This window comes from Embiotoca jacksoni, unplaced genomic scaffold (genome assembly GCF_022577435.1).
Source record: "Embiotoca jacksoni isolate LCO1_2020_lvr unplaced genomic scaffold, fEmbJac1.0.p SCAF_23, whole genome shotgun sequence".
Lineage (NCBI taxonomy): Eukaryota > Metazoa > Chordata > Actinopteri > Embiotocidae > Embiotoca > Embiotoca jacksoni.
Window position 1 is genome coordinate 1,592,488 of NW_027185374.1, and position 17,117 is coordinate 1,609,604.

The 17,117-nt window shown below is 42.9% G+C and overlaps 1 protein-coding gene across 9 annotated transcripts in view; it reads left to right on the forward strand.

The window, feature by feature from the left end:
- Nucleotides 1-17,117, forward strand: part of syne1a (spectrin repeat containing, nuclear envelope 1a) — a 130,695-nt gene that overhangs the window by 46,783 nt on the left and 66,795 nt on the right. For 7 of the 9 annotated variants that reach the window (XM_069158186.1, XM_069158183.1, XM_069158184.1 and 4 more), the window contains 14 exons: nt 393-596; nt 877-1,084; nt 1,705-1,817; nt 2,212-2,417; nt 2,507-2,668; nt 2,765-3,044; nt 3,320-3,492; nt 4,691-5,000; nt 5,126-5,290; nt 6,888-7,247; nt 8,687-8,823; nt 12,485-12,662; nt 15,121-15,303; nt 15,743-15,886. In XM_069158186.1, coding sequence (XP_069014287.1) covers nt 393-596; nt 877-1,084; nt 1,705-1,817; nt 2,212-2,417; nt 2,507-2,668; nt 2,765-3,044; nt 3,320-3,492; nt 4,691-5,000; nt 5,126-5,290; nt 6,888-7,247; nt 8,687-8,823; nt 12,485-12,662; nt 15,121-15,303; nt 15,743-15,886 — 2,823 coding nt within the window. Of the gene's footprint in view, nt 1-392; nt 597-876; nt 1,085-1,704; nt 1,818-2,211; nt 2,418-2,506; nt 2,669-2,764; nt 3,045-3,319; nt 3,493-4,690; nt 5,001-5,125; nt 5,291-6,887; nt 7,248-8,044; nt 8,525-8,686; nt 8,824-12,484; nt 12,663-15,120; nt 15,304-15,742; nt 15,887-17,117 lie in introns of those variants that run through there. The other 2 variants (XM_069158190.1, XM_069158191.1) reach the window with 2 other exon arrangements.

Here is a 17,117-nt window from a genome sequence, read left to right on the forward strand (position 1 = left end):
GCTGCTATATTTTTTAATATGATATGTGCCTTCATGGTGTTAGACCTCGTTGGCTTCCTGTGGACTCATTATTGTTATAGATCTCAATGTAATTCATCTTTTTCTAGTTTATTTCAATTTTTCCTAAAGTTTGGGTTTTTTTAAAAAATAATTTGTATTTGTGTAGGTGAGTTGTCTGCATATGCTTTGTTTGCAGCCTTGACTTTGAATTGAATTGAAGGAAAAGTATGTATAGAGTGTATACAAGAGGAACATACAAGGACTGTTCCACAAAACTGTATTGCTTCGGAGCACATAAACCAACGTGGCACTGCACGAAAAATTAAACATACATGATGTCTTAATTTGCTTTTGGTTGTAAAAGGCAATAATAACTGATTTTATTGAACCAGGTCCTGGAGTCAGATCTCAGGAAGAAAATGGCCCATGCGCAGGAAGTGTACAACCAGGCCAAACACACTCTGACCTACTTCAGCTTCCAGAAGCAGCGACTGGAGGACCTCATGTCCCAAATGGCCGAGCGGCTGGAGGCTGTTGAGGGTTCCTTATCGGACCTCACTGAGGCTACTTCCCCTGAAGACATTGGTACAGTGAAGGTATGGCGCTATCATTTCCTTGTGTGTGGCACAAAAACACACAAACTTGAGGAACTACATGTACTTTACACTCACTTTATACTCACACACCATATATATTTATATATATATATATATATAAAAGAGAACTGCTTACCTCCCTTATGATTTCCTCAGGAGGAGAGATGTAGACAAGAGAACAGCATCTTCTGAGTTCGCAGAGACTCTGTTTCGAAGACACGTCTGTGTTTTACCAGCCTGTAGCCACAGCTTTTTATTTCTCTCTGCGGTCAATCTACAGGACCTGCAGAGCGTTGTGCAGCAACAGAGGTCAGACATGGACTCGGCTAGAGATGCCCTGACTGCCCTGTGCAGGTCACATCCCTCTCAGGAGCTGTCACGACTCTCCTCTGATCTCACCTCCATTGCCAAGCGAACAGAAACTGTTGCCCAACGCTGTGCCAAGACCAGGGGCAACCTGCAGGATGGGCTACAGCTCCACTTCAACGGTAAGAGAGATGACTGGTCAGTTTAGTCCTGATTGGATGCTTTATGAAGAGGGCTTAATTTATCTTTATCATAAATACATTCAGGGATTTGTGTAACAGTAAGTAGCCACTACAACCTATTCTGGAATGAGGAGAAATTCTGATTTTAATAACACTTAAAATCTCATAATCACCCAATCATACAGTGCACTGGTACATGCAGGAAAATCATTTGTTCGTGTTAGTAGTGCAACATATTGGTGTTGATTATGCTACATTTTTCCCCAGAGCACACTCAATCCGCCCACTACAACCCACACTCCATTGACACACACTGTTAGGTACACTCTTATTACTCCGACACACACCTGTGCCTCAGAGAGTAATGTCGCTCTCGTCACATCTGCTCTCACAGGACCCATTTTGGGCTTGTTGCCCAGGCAACCTGGCTCTGCACAGCGCGGACACGCCCACACTTCCCATCTGCCTCAACACATTGCCTCTACTTGCTATTCTCCTTCAGCTTCCTTCACTTTTAAATCTGTACCGCCTTTATTTGTCACTCATCAGTTTTCCCCAACTTGTCAGCATATTTTTTCTTTTGCTTTGAGCTTATCTGTCATCTGTGTTCCTCGAAGCAGAGCTCATCCAAGACTTCCAGACCTGGCTTACAGATCTGAATTTGGAGCTGAAGGAGTACTCTAACCAATCAGGAGATGTTTCCCTCCTCGGAGCCAAATTACAAAGGATAAAGGTACTGTTATATGTCACACTTTTCCACTCTATATATGGGTCTCTTAGTTTTCAGTTAGTTTACTTGTTGGTCAAACTTTGCTGGACCATAATCCATTTGTACAAGTTACAATTTTATCAAAGTAAATATTTAAGTTACTAACTAACAGTGAATTTTATATAATTTACTATAATCAGTTATCATTGGACTATACAAATAAAACTGGTCTTGTTTTTAACAGACATTTCAGAATCACTTAAAGGGGTTGTGATGAAAGACAAAAAAATACTCCTTGTAAGTTCATGAAGCTTCGGAGGTGTGTTACCTAAAACTGTCCAGATTTGAGGCTCTTAATTTCTCCAGTTTGGCAGTTTTTTTTTTTATCAGCGGCATGTTCCTCTTCCTACATCCACAGATGTCAGTCGAGCGGACATCAGAGGGTGAAGAGCGTCTCTCTCAGGTTTGTGAGGAGGCCAAGAGGCTCCAGCTCCACCTGCCTAAAGCTGGAGCAGCACAGGTCCAAGACAATCTCGCCTCCTGTCAGAGAGAGTGGAGGAACTACCTGGACAGATGCTCTCAGACCCAAGAGGACTTGGAGGAGAGCATTGACCTCCTGAAAAAGTGAGTCACCAGTTTTGTCATGTCTCATGTCATTTATATAAAGGAATTTTATCCAAATATAAATATGCCTCTGTCTTCTTCTGCCCTAGTTTTGATGACTGTGTGGAAAGTAGAAGAGACTGGCTGAAGCAGATGGATCTCAGCCTCAAGAGCGAGCTTGCTCTTGAGGCAGAGAGCCAGCAAGGAGCCCCAGACACCACAGAAGAGCTGGAGAGGATGGAAATCCTCCATAAGGAACTGATAACAAGAAGGTTTGTATACGAGGCTGTCTGAGCCCATATGTTATACCTGCCATAGCATCAGCTGATAAATATTCAGAACAATAATATGTCATTTCCTCTTTTAAGGGAGTCTATTGAGCGTCTGTGTCAGGAGGCCCAGGCTCTGTCTGAAGCAGGTCGGGGGTCAGGAGGAGAGGTCAGAGTGACAGGCCATCTCCAGATGGAGCACCAGGCCCTGCTGAAGGCAGCCAGGGAGAGGCTGCGAGGCTGCCAGGAGAGCCAGGCCTTTGGAGACACTCTCCAGGGAGTGTGGGCCTGGCTGGAGGAGATCCAGGAGCGACTGGGTACAGTAGACAGCACGATGGGAACCAAAGAGCAGTTAGAGCAGAGGCTGGAGACTGTGCAGGTGAGAGGGGAGTTTGGCTCGAAGACTATACTTATCTGTAATTTTCCTTAATATGATATACGAGGAAATACATGAAGGGATTGCTGGGATCTTCAAGCATACATATCTTATATTCCTCTTTACATAACCATTTTACTCTGATAGAACTTTTTTGGATATACTTCTTTTATAATATACAGTTGTTCCAGTGAACACAAGAGGGGGCTGTTTACTTGAGAACGTTTTTAATGGTAATTTCTGATTAAGTTCACCAAGACCATGCTCTGTTTGCACAGGACATCCTGCTATTGAAGGGAGAGGGGGAGGTCAAGCTGAATATGGCAATGGGTAAGGGTGAGCTGGCCCTGCGCAGCTATGGAGCTGCCGGTCAGGAAGTGGTCCGCTCTCAGCTACAGGAAGTGGAGGATGCGTGGGCCACTCTGCTTGTGACCGCCATGAGCTGCCACAGGTACGACTACTCACCTGGAGTATACTCTTGTATCATCCCCATTTATCTTAAGGCTACTAAATGGGTACACTTGACAACCTAATTCCAAAAGAAGCGGCCTTGCCTTTAACTAATTGTTCTGCCAGTGCGTACACTCTTAACTGTGCTGTTTCAACTGTAAACAAATCTCTCTCTGCCATTTTTGATTTTGTTTTTGTTTTCCTTTTTCGTGTGCCATTAAAACATTTACCCACGGAAATTTTAGAGGCCATTTATCCGTGTGCCAAAAACTCCTCTCTCTCGGGAACAGGTTATTTCCATCGTGATAGAATGATGTGTCATTTCTATTAATTACCATTAGGTTAAATACATAATGAGAAGTATTTGTCTCGTTTTCTAACGCTGATTGATGTATCTTAGTGTGTGCACTTCTGTGTGTATGTGGGTGCACGGCAGCGTGCACACGCGTCGGCTTGTGTGTCTGTGTTTAATTGAGTAATTATGGCCCCTCCTCGAAAGAAAATTGATCTCATTAGGGACTAAGTGGTGGATGGCAAACAGTGGGTCACACATGGGGTGTGTGTGTTTTAAGGGGAAAGGGATAACAGGAGGCGAGGGGTAGCAGGTGAGGTGGAGGTGCATGTGTGTGTGAGTGTGTGGATATTGGCGTCATTTGTGCATGCAGGGGTAACAGATGGCAAAGAAAATTACGGGTGTGTGTCTGTGTCCGTGTCTGTTTGAACCTCCTGATAAAAGGGGATAAAGGCACTTAGCCAGTATTACTGACAATACATTTTTTTTTTTTTGCCCATGTCACGTGTTTGAAATTTACACTGTTGCTGTGTAGGACAGTAAAAAAGGTATATGTATTATTATACAGTAAAAACATGTTTTATGTTCCAGGATTATCTGGGTTAAAGTAACCAGATTACATATACATACATTTGTATAAAAATGTCATCTTTTCTGGCACTTAACACATTTTTTAACAACTATATATATATTTGATGTTAATTACACACCAAACTATTAAGATCTATAAGTGTTCATTGATCATTAAATTGTGTTATTTTTACACTTTAAAATGGCTGATCTTTATTTGAGCTTATTTTAACAATTTTGCCCACATGTTGGAAACTCTACATGTTTATTCAAATTGTATAAAATACCATACATGCAAGTCGCAGACATAAACAGAGATCCACTGTCTTCTCTCCAGTCGATTAGAGTGGACTGTGTCTCAGTGGGGAGGATACCTGGAGAGTGCTGCCCAGCTGCGGTGCTGGATGGAGGCTGTAGAACGGGAGGTGTGCGCGCCTCTCACACCCCAGCCAGGACCCAGAGAGAAGGCCTCCCAGCTCGAGAGACTTAGAGCCCTGTTGGCTGACCTGGAAGACCACCAGATGGCGCTGTCGAGCCTGGAAGAAAAAGCCAGAGAACTGTTCAAGAAGACTGGCGATGCCAGCTTTAACCATGGCGCCCGCACACAGCTGCAGGTGCAGTTTGACGACCTCACAGCTTTGGTGGAGGTACAAAGAATGTTACTTTATCCCCTAATACAGATAATAAAAGACTGTGAACCTCTTTTAGCTTGCTCAAACTGTTTCCAGCATCCAAACCAAGGAGTGACATTTTTTTTGCGTTCATTCTCTAGGAGAGAGTTCGTCTGGCGCAGGCGGTGGTGTTGGAGCACCAGGAGTACCTGGAGGCAGTCAGGGAGCTCACTGATTGGCTGATGACGGCAGGGGAGGAGCTACATCATTGGTCTGATACATCAGGAGACTCCACCTCCATCAAAAAGAAACTGTCTGAAGTGAGGGTAAGGGAGAGCCTTGCATACAAATAGAACAAAATTAATGATCACTTCAACATTGTAATTAAAAAATGTCTAAACTGCGTATACTTAAACCTTTGCTAAGAGAGAAATAACTAATATCATAATCCCTCTGGGAAATTAAACTGATACGAATAATACTGGATAAGGATCCAAAAGGTGACAGGAGTGTTGTACTGTAGAGCACACTTGAGTACATCTTTTTGTACAATCTTAACGACACTGCAATAACATCAATTGAACATAATCTCTTTGAAATCAAATGTTCCACTTTGTGTAAACATAGCACGGACCATTGGGGAAACGTTTCATCACAAGTTCCAACTATCGGCTTCACTGGGGATCTTTGTCACTCATATAATTGTTATCAGCATATTGAGTTTGTTCAGTTGGAGAATTTAGCAAATTTTAAATTAGAACATTAGAACACGAAAACATTTATAATGACTTATTGTCCATGAAGCCATAAAAACTGAGATTCAAATTTCATTATTAGTTCTTGATTCCTTGAGATCATCTTGGTTTGTTGTCCTTTTTGTGGAGGTTTATTGTAACGACTGTCATCTACTTATTCTTAAGAAGGTCGTAATTACATGTGTAGTGACATTGTAATACCTCTACAGACCTATGTAAGTATATCATGATAATACTGGTACTGCGGTATACATGACCTTTGACAGTAAGCAGTGTTTAATTGAATTAACACCACTCTGACTTTGATCGGTGCAAATGCTTCAAGTGTGAGTTGTTCCTTTCAATCTACACCCAGTTTGAAGGTGTTAAACCTGCTATCTATTGCGAAAAGAACCGACTGCTGAATTATCCGAACACTTCTAGTCTTGATGGAGTCTTGCTATGGAGGAAAACAAATGTAGGGAATTGAAATGGGTTCTCAGTTTGTTCTCATATCACTGCCAGATATCTCAACATCTCCTGACACATTTTACTGCCAATACGTTGGATTATTGCCGTGTTAAAGAGAGGAGCAGTGGATTTAATGTCTGCGCTTTCCCTTGTTCAATAATTCTGCAATTACAACGGAGAGAAAATATGAGGAGAAATTGATTTGCATTTCAATTTTCCACAAGGGCCCTAATTATCACATTATAAATGTGTGTTTGCAGAGCAATGGTGTAAGGCATTATTGTAGAGGGGAAGATATGATTTCTTGTATACACAAGATAATTCAAATTTTCATTTTTCATTCATACTCTCAAGGTTAATGTTCATATCCGTCTGCTCACACACAATAAAATGATCCGATGCCATTTTTAATCCCCCTCAGCTCTGCACTATCTCATCACACTCAAGTGTTTGCTTTTCTCATCAACTGCCTTCCGAGTGATGCCTTCCCGTAGAGATTCAGGGATGGAGTGGGAGGATGAGAGAATACTGAGATGGCAAAAGAAAATACAGGACAGAATTAAAGAATTAGAGATAAATATAGCGAGTGACGAAGCAGGAGACATATGAGTAAAATATTATATGGGCAGCTTTAAATAGAACCGCCTGCACATCCAGAGATCGGCGTTTCCGTAGCCACAGTTTCCGTAGCAACTTTGTCTCCCGGCCATCTCTTCAGGAGCGTGTGGAGTGTCGACTCCTGGAGGGCCGAGACCGCCTCAGCCGCGTACGCCGTAGCGCGGCGTCCACAGCGGAGCACACGGCGGCAGGAGGCTGCGAGGCCATGGATCGACAGCTGGGGGCGCTGTCGCACGCTTTGGAGCAGTGGGAGGGGGCCGCTCTGAGGGCCAGGGACGGCCTGGAGGGGGCCCTGGCCGCTGCTGCAGCTTCAGAGGAGGAATACCACCATCTGACCGCCCGGCTGGAGGATGAGATTAAAGAGTTCGATGGACGTCTGAGGGGGTGGAGCCAGGAGTTGATCAGAGCTGAGGGGCGGAGCAACGGCGAGGAAGCAGTGGACGGATGGCAGCTGGCGAAGGTAGCATGAAATGCAAATAAACATAACAGCAACAATACGTCTACATTTTTTTCACTGTTTATCTTCTCCCAGCAGTTCATTTAAAAAATAGTAAATAATGAAAACTCACTGGGATGTGTAAAAGCTTAAAGTCTGTGCTCCACTCTGAAAGAAAGTGATTAGCATTGTTTAATGGAAAGTACCCACACAGTGTGCAGATATACATCCTCTACTATGCTTCGTCTGTCAGTAATTATCCATTCTATTTTAAATCCTTAAAACAGATTAGTTTGCAAATCAGCTTTACTGGAATGACGAAGGAATGACAGCTACAATCCCATCAGTTTCCCTGCTTCTCTTCCCCTTCTGTCTCCTCTTCTCCTCCCCCCCCCCTTTTTTTTTCAGCTATTATTTTCCACTATCTCTCCCACCCAAACATTCCCTTATTGTTTTCCTTCCGTTCCTTCTGTCTGTAGTCCAACTTGGTTGAACTGAAGTGTGCCGTGGCTGCAGGGGGATATTTCTTAGATGCTCCTCACCTCCCCTGCTGCTCTGTTTATAACCTCCACAGGATGTTTACAGTGTGACAATTTATCTGTATTGTCAAGGCCATGCCAGCATGTCTAACTCCACACTCCTCCCCAGGCTTCTTCGGCCATGCCTTTCTCTGGTTTTTCTCAATTTGGGGCTGTCTAAGAACAAGAGGAGGAGTCTTTCCCCTCCTCTTCTGCTCTCCCTCTCTCCTCCTCCTCCTCCTCCTCCAGCCTGTTTCCTGTGTCCAGCCTGGTTTTCGTTGCGCGCTCGTTTGTGCGCGTTTTGAACCGGTTCTGCATCTGTGAGGGCTGACAGCTGAATTCCACCGGGAGAGAGCGTGAGAGAGTGAGAGGGACGAAAAACTGTGCGAGGGAATAAGTGGAAGGAGTGGGAGGCGGGAGAGAGAACGAGGAGAGAGGAGGGGAGAGAAAGTGGTGGAACGACAGGAGGAGGGAGGAGAGGGAGAAGAGAGCAACGAGTCCACAGGAACAGGGAGGGAGGCTTGTTTAATCGTCATACGTCAGAAAGAGATCGGCTGAGTGAGAGTCAGAGAGAAACGGGGAGCTTGTACATATTTCATGGGACAGGATTTCATGACTGTGTGAGTGCAGAATGTGAGGCACGCTGAGGCGAGCGGGAGAACGTTATCCACAGCTCCTTCCTGCCCGACTCCACGAAGAACAGAAATGCTATTGTACAGGCAGCACTGTGAGTATGTGCTTGTGTGAGCGAAGAAACGGCTGAGCCAGGGTGTGAATAGAAATGTGAGTGCACTTATTGAAGGGTGTCATGTAGATCCGTTGGGTGCTTGTCTCTCCTTAACACACACACACACACACACACACACACACACACACACACACACACACACACACACACACACACTCTCTCTCTGAGCCAGCTGGTGTCTGTTTTGTGTTGTTTAGGATATACTGGAGGGCTTGCAGAGCGCTGAGCCGATGGCAGAGAAGTTGAAAGGCCAACTGAACGACCTGGTGCGATACTCCAGGGACCTGGGCTCACAATCAGACCGGGTCACTGCACTCATCAAACAGCACAACAGGTGAGAGGAAGCTTCCTGCTTCAGTAAACAGTGGGTGGTGGAGAAATACACGGTGTGTGTTTATGTGGATGTAAAATGAATAAATATACTCATTAGTTAGAGCTATCAGGACGATGCTATGGAAAACTATTTCAAATTTGAATTCTGAGTGCAACGCTTCCTTATGATTTCACAAACATTCAGACTTCCTCCCTTTTTCTTCTCACTGCATGTCTGCTTTTTAAATCATGTCATTTTTAACTCTATGTGGTAAGGCAGTTTTCTGCTGTGCGGATGATAAAGCTCCTAACCTAAACTACCTAACTGAAAAGCTATTCAACATGAACATCCAATGAACATTTAATTGAACGTATAAAGAGTTTGATGTCTTGCAATGTGTAACAGTGGAACAAGTTAATTGTTTCCAATGTCAGTTTTGTATGTGATTCTGCATACATATCATCATAATTTGTGATATGGCAAATTATACTGATATTGGTATATGTATTTATTATTTTTATAATTAAGATTTCTTGCATACTGCTGAGGCTCATCATTAGCTCTATCAGGGTTGTGTATACACAATGTGACCGAACAGACCTATCAACACTAATTCCAAAATACAACAACAACAACAGCAGAAGGAGGGAGTCCTCCCCAAACACCAGCTCACACATTAGTCATCACTTTTATAAGCTCATTTGTTTTAGAGGTGTGTGTGCGTGTGTGCGTGTGTGTGTGTGTGTGTGTGTGTGTATTTGTGTTAGAGATAGTGTGTGGCCATCTTGAACACAAAGGGCTGACTTGTGTGTCAGCCAGGCGAAGGTGAAAGGTGACAGAGAGCGACAGAGCCACCAGTTGCTAAGCGACATTTAACTGCCTTCCTTCACCTCCACTTGTTCACTGTGTTTGTGTCCTCCTCCGGTTTAATTTTGTGCAAGGCTGAGTGTAATTTTTAGGGAAAGTAGATACATTGGGAGGGTTATTTTTGCATGCTTTAGTCTATTTACTAAGTTCCATTTGCCTGCTTCAAACCCATGAGTGAGCTTGTGTTTATTGAGCGCTTGTTTGTGAACACACCATGCAATGCCATTTCAAAAGATCAACAGTGCATACCTAATAGTGTGCATGCACGCAATCATACATATGCATGTATGAACGTCTACATTAGCACAAACTATCCACTTACTTTGCATGGACGTAATATGAACCGTGTTGCACTGTGGCTAACATTTATTGGCAGACAACCTGAGTGAGGTCAACTTTCTGGAAATGCTTCGACAGTTAATTGGCTTTAGCTGCTTATTGGCAAAAAACAGCCCCTCTCCCCATTCACTTGGCTTTTTAGTTTGTAATAGACTTGGCCTCTGTACACTTTGCACCTGTCCTGCATTAGGCTCCTCAGAAAAAACAAATGAATAGACAGCATTTTTTTTTTTTAAGTCAGAGGAGAGAAGACATAGGAGGAAAATGCAGTAACTCCCCATTCTCTTTATAACACATGCCAGGTTTTGTCCGTCACAGCAGAAAAATGTGCTTCTTCTACACCCATGTTACCCCCACTGTGTTAGCCTTTCATGCCCCCATCACACCATTAAAACTCAAGGGTGTTTGTGTGCATACAGAATGTCTGTGTGTCCATTAAAGTGTGTGTGTGTGTTGAGGTGTGCTACAGCAGGGGGGGGGTATGTGTGTGTTTGTGTTTTTTGCCTTGTTTTTTTCATGCCTCCCTTTGGGCTGTAACTCTTGCTTAAACAGCTGCGCACCTTGTTCCCCTGCTGTCATCCTTTCCATCACTTCTTCCCCTCCCTCTTTTAACCTTCACCCACGGCCCACTATGTGCAAAACCCAGTGATTCTTTTCTTTTGTTTTTCTGCACTGTCTTTATTTCCAGTCTGAATTCATTCATATGCAGTTTGGCCTGCATTTATTTGAGCATTTTCAGTTGTTTCTTTATGCCTGAAGTTCAAAGAAAGGAATTGTGCTAGTTATGTCATGTGAATTCATGTAACATACCCATACATGGCACAGCCCAGTATCCCAGGAAATTAGATCCCTATTGTGCACTCCACATCTCAGTATTTGGTGAGGTAAATTCAGTGTCAGTGCAAGAAGTCGTGTGCCCCGTCTGTAGCAAGGTGGAAAGAAAGGGTGTAGAGGTCAAGGTGGTGGATGGTTGTGGAGTACATTTCACATTCATGCAGGAGACTTGCATCCCAAATTCACCCGTGAACAAATAATGGTTTGCCTTTGTATTGATTGTAACCGCTGTCTGTCCCTGACCTCAACCACACACTGTAGTTGTCATATGCTGAAAGAGAGAAGTTTAAAATAATGTAATTAGAGCCCAAACGATACAGGAGCTTTGGAGCCGATACCGACGTTAGAAGGTAAAACATTCTGATATTGATATTTCAAACACTTGTCACAAAGATATGTAATGGAGGTTGGATATTTTAATAATATAACCATTAATCTTATTGTCCAAAATGATATCAGTGTATTGAAACAATGAACGTAACTGGGACTATAACTATAAATTTGAATAAGCACAAATTGGCATCAGGCATCTTTTTCTTTGTTGTGGTCTGTAAAAATGTACTTTTTTTTTTTAAACTATATTTTTATGACACACGCATATATTTAACCAAAATATCAACAGAAGTTGACCAAAATGCTGCACAACATCAAACAAAGTTTAAAACAATTCAAATAGACTTGAAAACAGTTCTGCACTTCTAAACAAATTAAGCAATAGAAACAGTTTAACACTATAAAATCACTAAACACTTTAAAGAAATTAAGAACACTATTAAGTTAAAGACCACACAATCAGTTAGGCTCTCAACGTTAATTCTGTGTTTTGTGCAGTCATCCTATATCGATATTATGCCTGACGATAAGGCTGCATCACTGATTATTGATTTAAAACTTCCATTCTATCTTTTTATACTTTCTGCCAAAAAACGTATCGGCCCCTTAAAGAGAGACTTCAACATTTCAAATTTAAGTTTCAATCAACAAGTGTATTGAAAAAAATGTATTTACTGAATATCCTTCATTATGCCTCAAATACGCTGTGCTGTCTTATTGTTATCTGCCTGTACTGCTGCTGTAGTCCATATAAGCTGTAAATAATAGGATATATGAACAGCAGAAAACAAGTCTCATCATGTGATAAGTTCCTGATGAAAAAAATACAACTCTTTACATTCCAAATGTCATCATCCCTCTTTAATATAAGTCACCCTCCATTGTAACCTCTTCCTTCTCACCATTTTTCTTATAGCACCAAGCTGTCATGCCTCATTCTCTCCGTCTTGTCACCCATGTGAACTCTTGCTCCAGTCATATGTTGCCTCTCAACCCCCTCCCAGGCGGTACCCCTTACCACCATCCCCCACTCTCCCTCTTTGCCCCAGCGCTCATTGCTTCCACTTCACCCACTTTGCCATTTCTCCACCTGCCCATTTCTCATTCCTGCTCATCTCCCTGCTTCATGACGTGAGGACAGTACGGACAGTATCCGAGCAGCTGCATCTGTTGTCTTTGTTTTGATGAGCACATGGGCAGTAGACAGCGGACGCTTCTTCCGACTCTTTCTTTGTTCGTTTTTTGATGGAGATTTCAACCTGTGAACAACATGTTCAATTCAGGCCATTTCTTTCCTCCTTACCTGCAGCCTCAGTCTTCGTGCGTCCAGGGAGTGTCAAAATAAGGAGCGCTTGTTGGAGCAGAGGTTTCGTGCAGCTCTGAGAGACTTCCAGCAGTGGTTGGTCAATGCCAAAATCAGCACCGCCAAATGCTTCGATGTGCCACAGACTGTCACAGAGGCCTCCAATGCTTTGCAGAGGATCCAAGTAAGTGATGCACATTTTTGTAACTCTTATTTACAGTTAACAGAGATTCTTCCTATGTTCTTAATATATGTGTGGCAAACAGTACAGCTGTATTCACTTGCTGTCTTTTCGATGGTGTTTTCACACTGCATATTGCATACTGTATAACACTTGAAAATCACTCTTTAGTTCAGATTTTTTTAGCTGTTTCTGCCTTTGCCCCGTTTTGATTTTGATTTTGCTGCTAGAAATATAAACTGCATCACCTCCAGCGCACCTGAGAGCTCGTCCCAGCACAGACCTACCAGACACAGAAAAGCAAATACACAGATTTAATCACATTTTTGTCATATTATTCAGTGACAGACGGTAGTAGAACAGGAAATGAAAGCAGTAGATTATATGAATTGAAATGTCACAACAAACTACTTTAATCCAGGTTTTTGGGGAAAAAAAACAAACATTTTATTAACCTGTTTTATGGTGGTGGAGCAGTTACAGGATACATAATGATATTCATTCACACTGTCATGTCTGGGAGCTGCCACCCGGTGTGGCTATACGTACAGTCTTTTCTTTATTGGCCATTAACCCGCTCCACTAGAGCAGTGATGGCTTCAGAGACAGTATGTATTGATAGTGGAGTTAAGGGAGTGTAATTTATTCACTTACATAAACCAGAGTGTTTCTGCCTCTGGGGAAAAAGAAATCAACAATCTTCTTGTCATAAAAAGTATTTTCTGTCTGCTTCTCGAGAGCTTAAAATCCCAGAGACCACTTTAAATCCACAGCTGCTAATTACTAACCAGTGCTAGCTTTTACTTTCTCTGCTTGGCGCTGACAGGTGAAGCAGAGATTGCTCCTACTAAGAAATATGAAATGATGTAATAGTGGAAGAATCAATCCCCTTTCAAGCAGAGATTGCTCAAGGGGATGTCTGCATTACCATGCCCACTGTTGAGTGTCCTCTGGTGAGCTTGTTGGAGTGACGGGACCTGCAGTAGGCTGGGGTAATCTGAAAAACGGCATATAGCCAAAAGGGGTAAGAGAAAGCTCCACAGCAGGGGTCTCTGCAATTCTCTTCAAAATATCTCAGTATCTCTTTTTTCTGAGAGGGCCCGTGGGTCTTCTGGCAGGTCTGGCAGCCTCTTCAGAGCACCCCAGGGCTCTGGCTAAGAGTCAGGTGCTTGTCTGTTAAGGTAGACGTCCCCACATCCCTGCACCAGACAGTTAATTACCTCTCAGACACCGGACAACAAACAACCCCACATAACCACAATGGAAGTGTGCTATTATCGCTGAGCTCTTAATTGTATTGAATTGCTTTGTATTGTTTTGAGATTTTTATTCAGCTATGGCACTTCACGTGATCCATGATTTATTTAATCAGCCGTCACGTGGTCTCAGGAAAATGTCGGTTCAAAATGTCCAGAGAACAACGGGACATTTGACAAGATCATTTCTCTAAAACACTCTTAAAGAAGTGCTGTGCAGGATTGTTTTTGTGTGTGTGTGTGTGTGTGTGTGTGTGAACTCCTTCAGAAGTTTCTAGAGTTTCTTTGAAGATGAGAGTGAATTTCATTGAGAATATGGCAGCGGAGGAGAGACGAACACAGAGGCAATCATGTTTTATTTATTATTGACTTGGTAAGGAATGTGGAACAATGTTTTCACATGGCTGACCTCCAGGAGGGCCAGCGTGGGAGGGGCGGGGGCATCCGTTGTGTCATGCTTAATTGGTGGTTTAGACTTACATTTGGCAGAGTGAGAACGTCAGTAAGTGTGAAAAAGGCAGTGGATGAATAGAGAACAGAGAGAAGACGGCGAGATAAAGAGAGACCGAGCTTGTGTGTGCCTCCACTGCACCAAATGTATGTATGTGTGTGTGTGAGGAGGCCGGAGCTATAGTGTGTGTAAGTGATGTGCTGACTGCACAGATGGTGGAGTGGTCCCTGCTGCGCTACTGTCATCGCCTCAGCTCTGAGGGAGGGGTGTGTGTGTGTGTGTGTGTGTGTGTGTGTGTGTGTGTGTGTGTGTGTGTGTGTGTGTGTGTGTGTGTGTGTGTGTACGTTGTCAGTGGGTGGGTACGGAGGAGCTATGTAAAAAACAACACATTTCAGGCTCACTGACTTTCCTTATCTGTGGCTGCGTCTCGGGGTCAGACCCCTTCTTCTGCTCATACATGTAGAATTAGTAATGACTTGGTCTACCCTACAGTAATTATCGCTTTTCTCACTGTAAAGTCAGTTTCTGGGACAACGAAAGAAAATGTATTGGCCGTGCAGAGAATGGCCATATTGATTTCAGTTACCCATCAGCCATGGCATCAGATGCAAAAGGCAAAAGGAAGTTGGGGATTGTTATTCAAGTCCAATTTTTTTCTGCCTCCTCTCACTTTCACACCCTCCTCCCTTTGTGTGTGTGTGTTTGTGTTAAATAGTAACAGCTCCTTTGTCTTTGTGTCTGTGTATCCCCTCAGGAGTTCTTGAGTGACAGGGAGAATGGCCAGGCCAGGCTGAGTACAGTAGGAGCCAGTGGGGAGCTGCTCATGGCTGTGGTGTCCAAAGACAGAGTGGAGGGAATCAAGGCCAAGGTGGCAAATGCTCGAGAGGACTGGAAGAGCCTGATGAATAACCTGCAAATGAGAGAAGATGCACTCAAGGTTGGTTTATGTTTATTTTTTTGGGGATGTTGTTTGATTTGCTGAAGAAAAAGAAAATCTAGAACTCAAAGGGACCAAATAGTTAAATAAAGGTCAACTGTGGTTTGGATATTTAAATGATCGCTGACTGATTATTTGTGTATCGAGACTGTTTACCTGTTGTCAGAATCTTTATTTACTCCATTGATGTACATTTTTCATGTTAAAGAACTGATTTTCTTTAACTTTGTGTATTGTGCATTTCAAATACTAAATGCTAGTAGTATACACATTGAGATATCAATATATATTTGATATGCGTCTTAGATCATAGTCTGACACCAGGCTGTAGTACAAAAATTATTTCATTATAGCTTACTTTATCTCCCCATGTGTCCAGAACCAGTTTATATGGGAACCTCTCAAGTTGTATTCGACAAATTATATATTGCTTCTCCAGAACCTGCAGTCCCAGATGACAGAGTTTGAGGCCAGTGCTGAGCCTCTGCAGGACTGGCTGAACAGCACAGAGGTCAGAGTTCAGGAGAGCAGTGCTCGGCTCCATGACCTTCCAGCCAAGAAACAGGAGCTCAGCAAACTGCAGGTACTTTGGAGCCCAAAGTCTTGATTTTGGACTTTACAGTTCTCTGAAAATGATTGTACTTCTATAATTACTGTTATTTATGAGGCAGTGTTTAATGGCCACTCCTGTAGAAATACATGTTGCAATACATCAGGACATTTTAATCCATACTGTAGAATCCATTCTCTACTAAATTGCATTACTTTACTGAGAGGGTGCCTTTTACATTCCTCCTCTCCCTGATGTTCTCTCATTTCCTCTTTTCTCTCAAGGAAAGCTTGTCATTACACCATAAATTGAATATAAAGTAGATTTTCCAAGGATACTAAATAGTGAGCTCTCCATCAGATATGGATCCCTAAAGTACAATTTCAAATCACTGGGGAAAAGAGAGGGACCTAATTACATTTGTCGAGCACCGCTGGATCAAAATAGAGCAGCGTCTTGACACAATAGTCAGAGGAAAAGTCCAGAAATCTAATTAATTCTCCTTCTGTCACAGCTGAAGCGCTGCGTGGCTAAAAGGCCCTTTTCAGGATGCGATAACAGCCTGTGCCACGTCTGGCAGAGACAAAAAAAAAGAAAAAAGGAAGAGAGGCATGAAGCATTAAAAAGATAAAAACTGACAAAAGAGAAAAAAAATATCAAGCCCATCTCAAAGCTCTGCCCTTATCATTGTTGCTATTTTTGTATTTACTCTGTCGCCCGCTGTAGCACTTCTCCTCGTTGCCTTTTGTCTGGCCCTGCAAGCAATTACATTTCTTCCCCGCACACCTGAAGTATAATACAATACATGCAGGCTTCAGTGTCTGAACCTGTGTTGGCAAAATCCTCTTTACCTTTTCACTTCTATACCCCCCACTTTTGCGTTATTTTATCAGCCTCGTCTCCTCTCCCTGTTATGTGCTGTGGTGTCTAACTGAATAACAGCATTTCTATTTGAAAATGAACATCAAGAAAAATACTGCTGATGCTTGTTTTATGATGTTCTTTTCCCCTGTTTTTGTCCGTGTATTTTGATGTGCTTTTGTCTCCTCTGTCGGTACTTGTGACACGTTAACTCAACGCTCTATCCCTCCTCTGTGCCTCTCACACCTCTTGTCTCCACTGTCATGAAAAAAACAAACATATTTTTTTGTCATTTCGTTTTCCCCCTTTTATGGTGCTTACACACAACCATCCTTTCCAATCTGTCACTTTTAACCCTGCGCTCACCCACATCCTATTGCTTCGTTTCTATTCTTCCATCCTT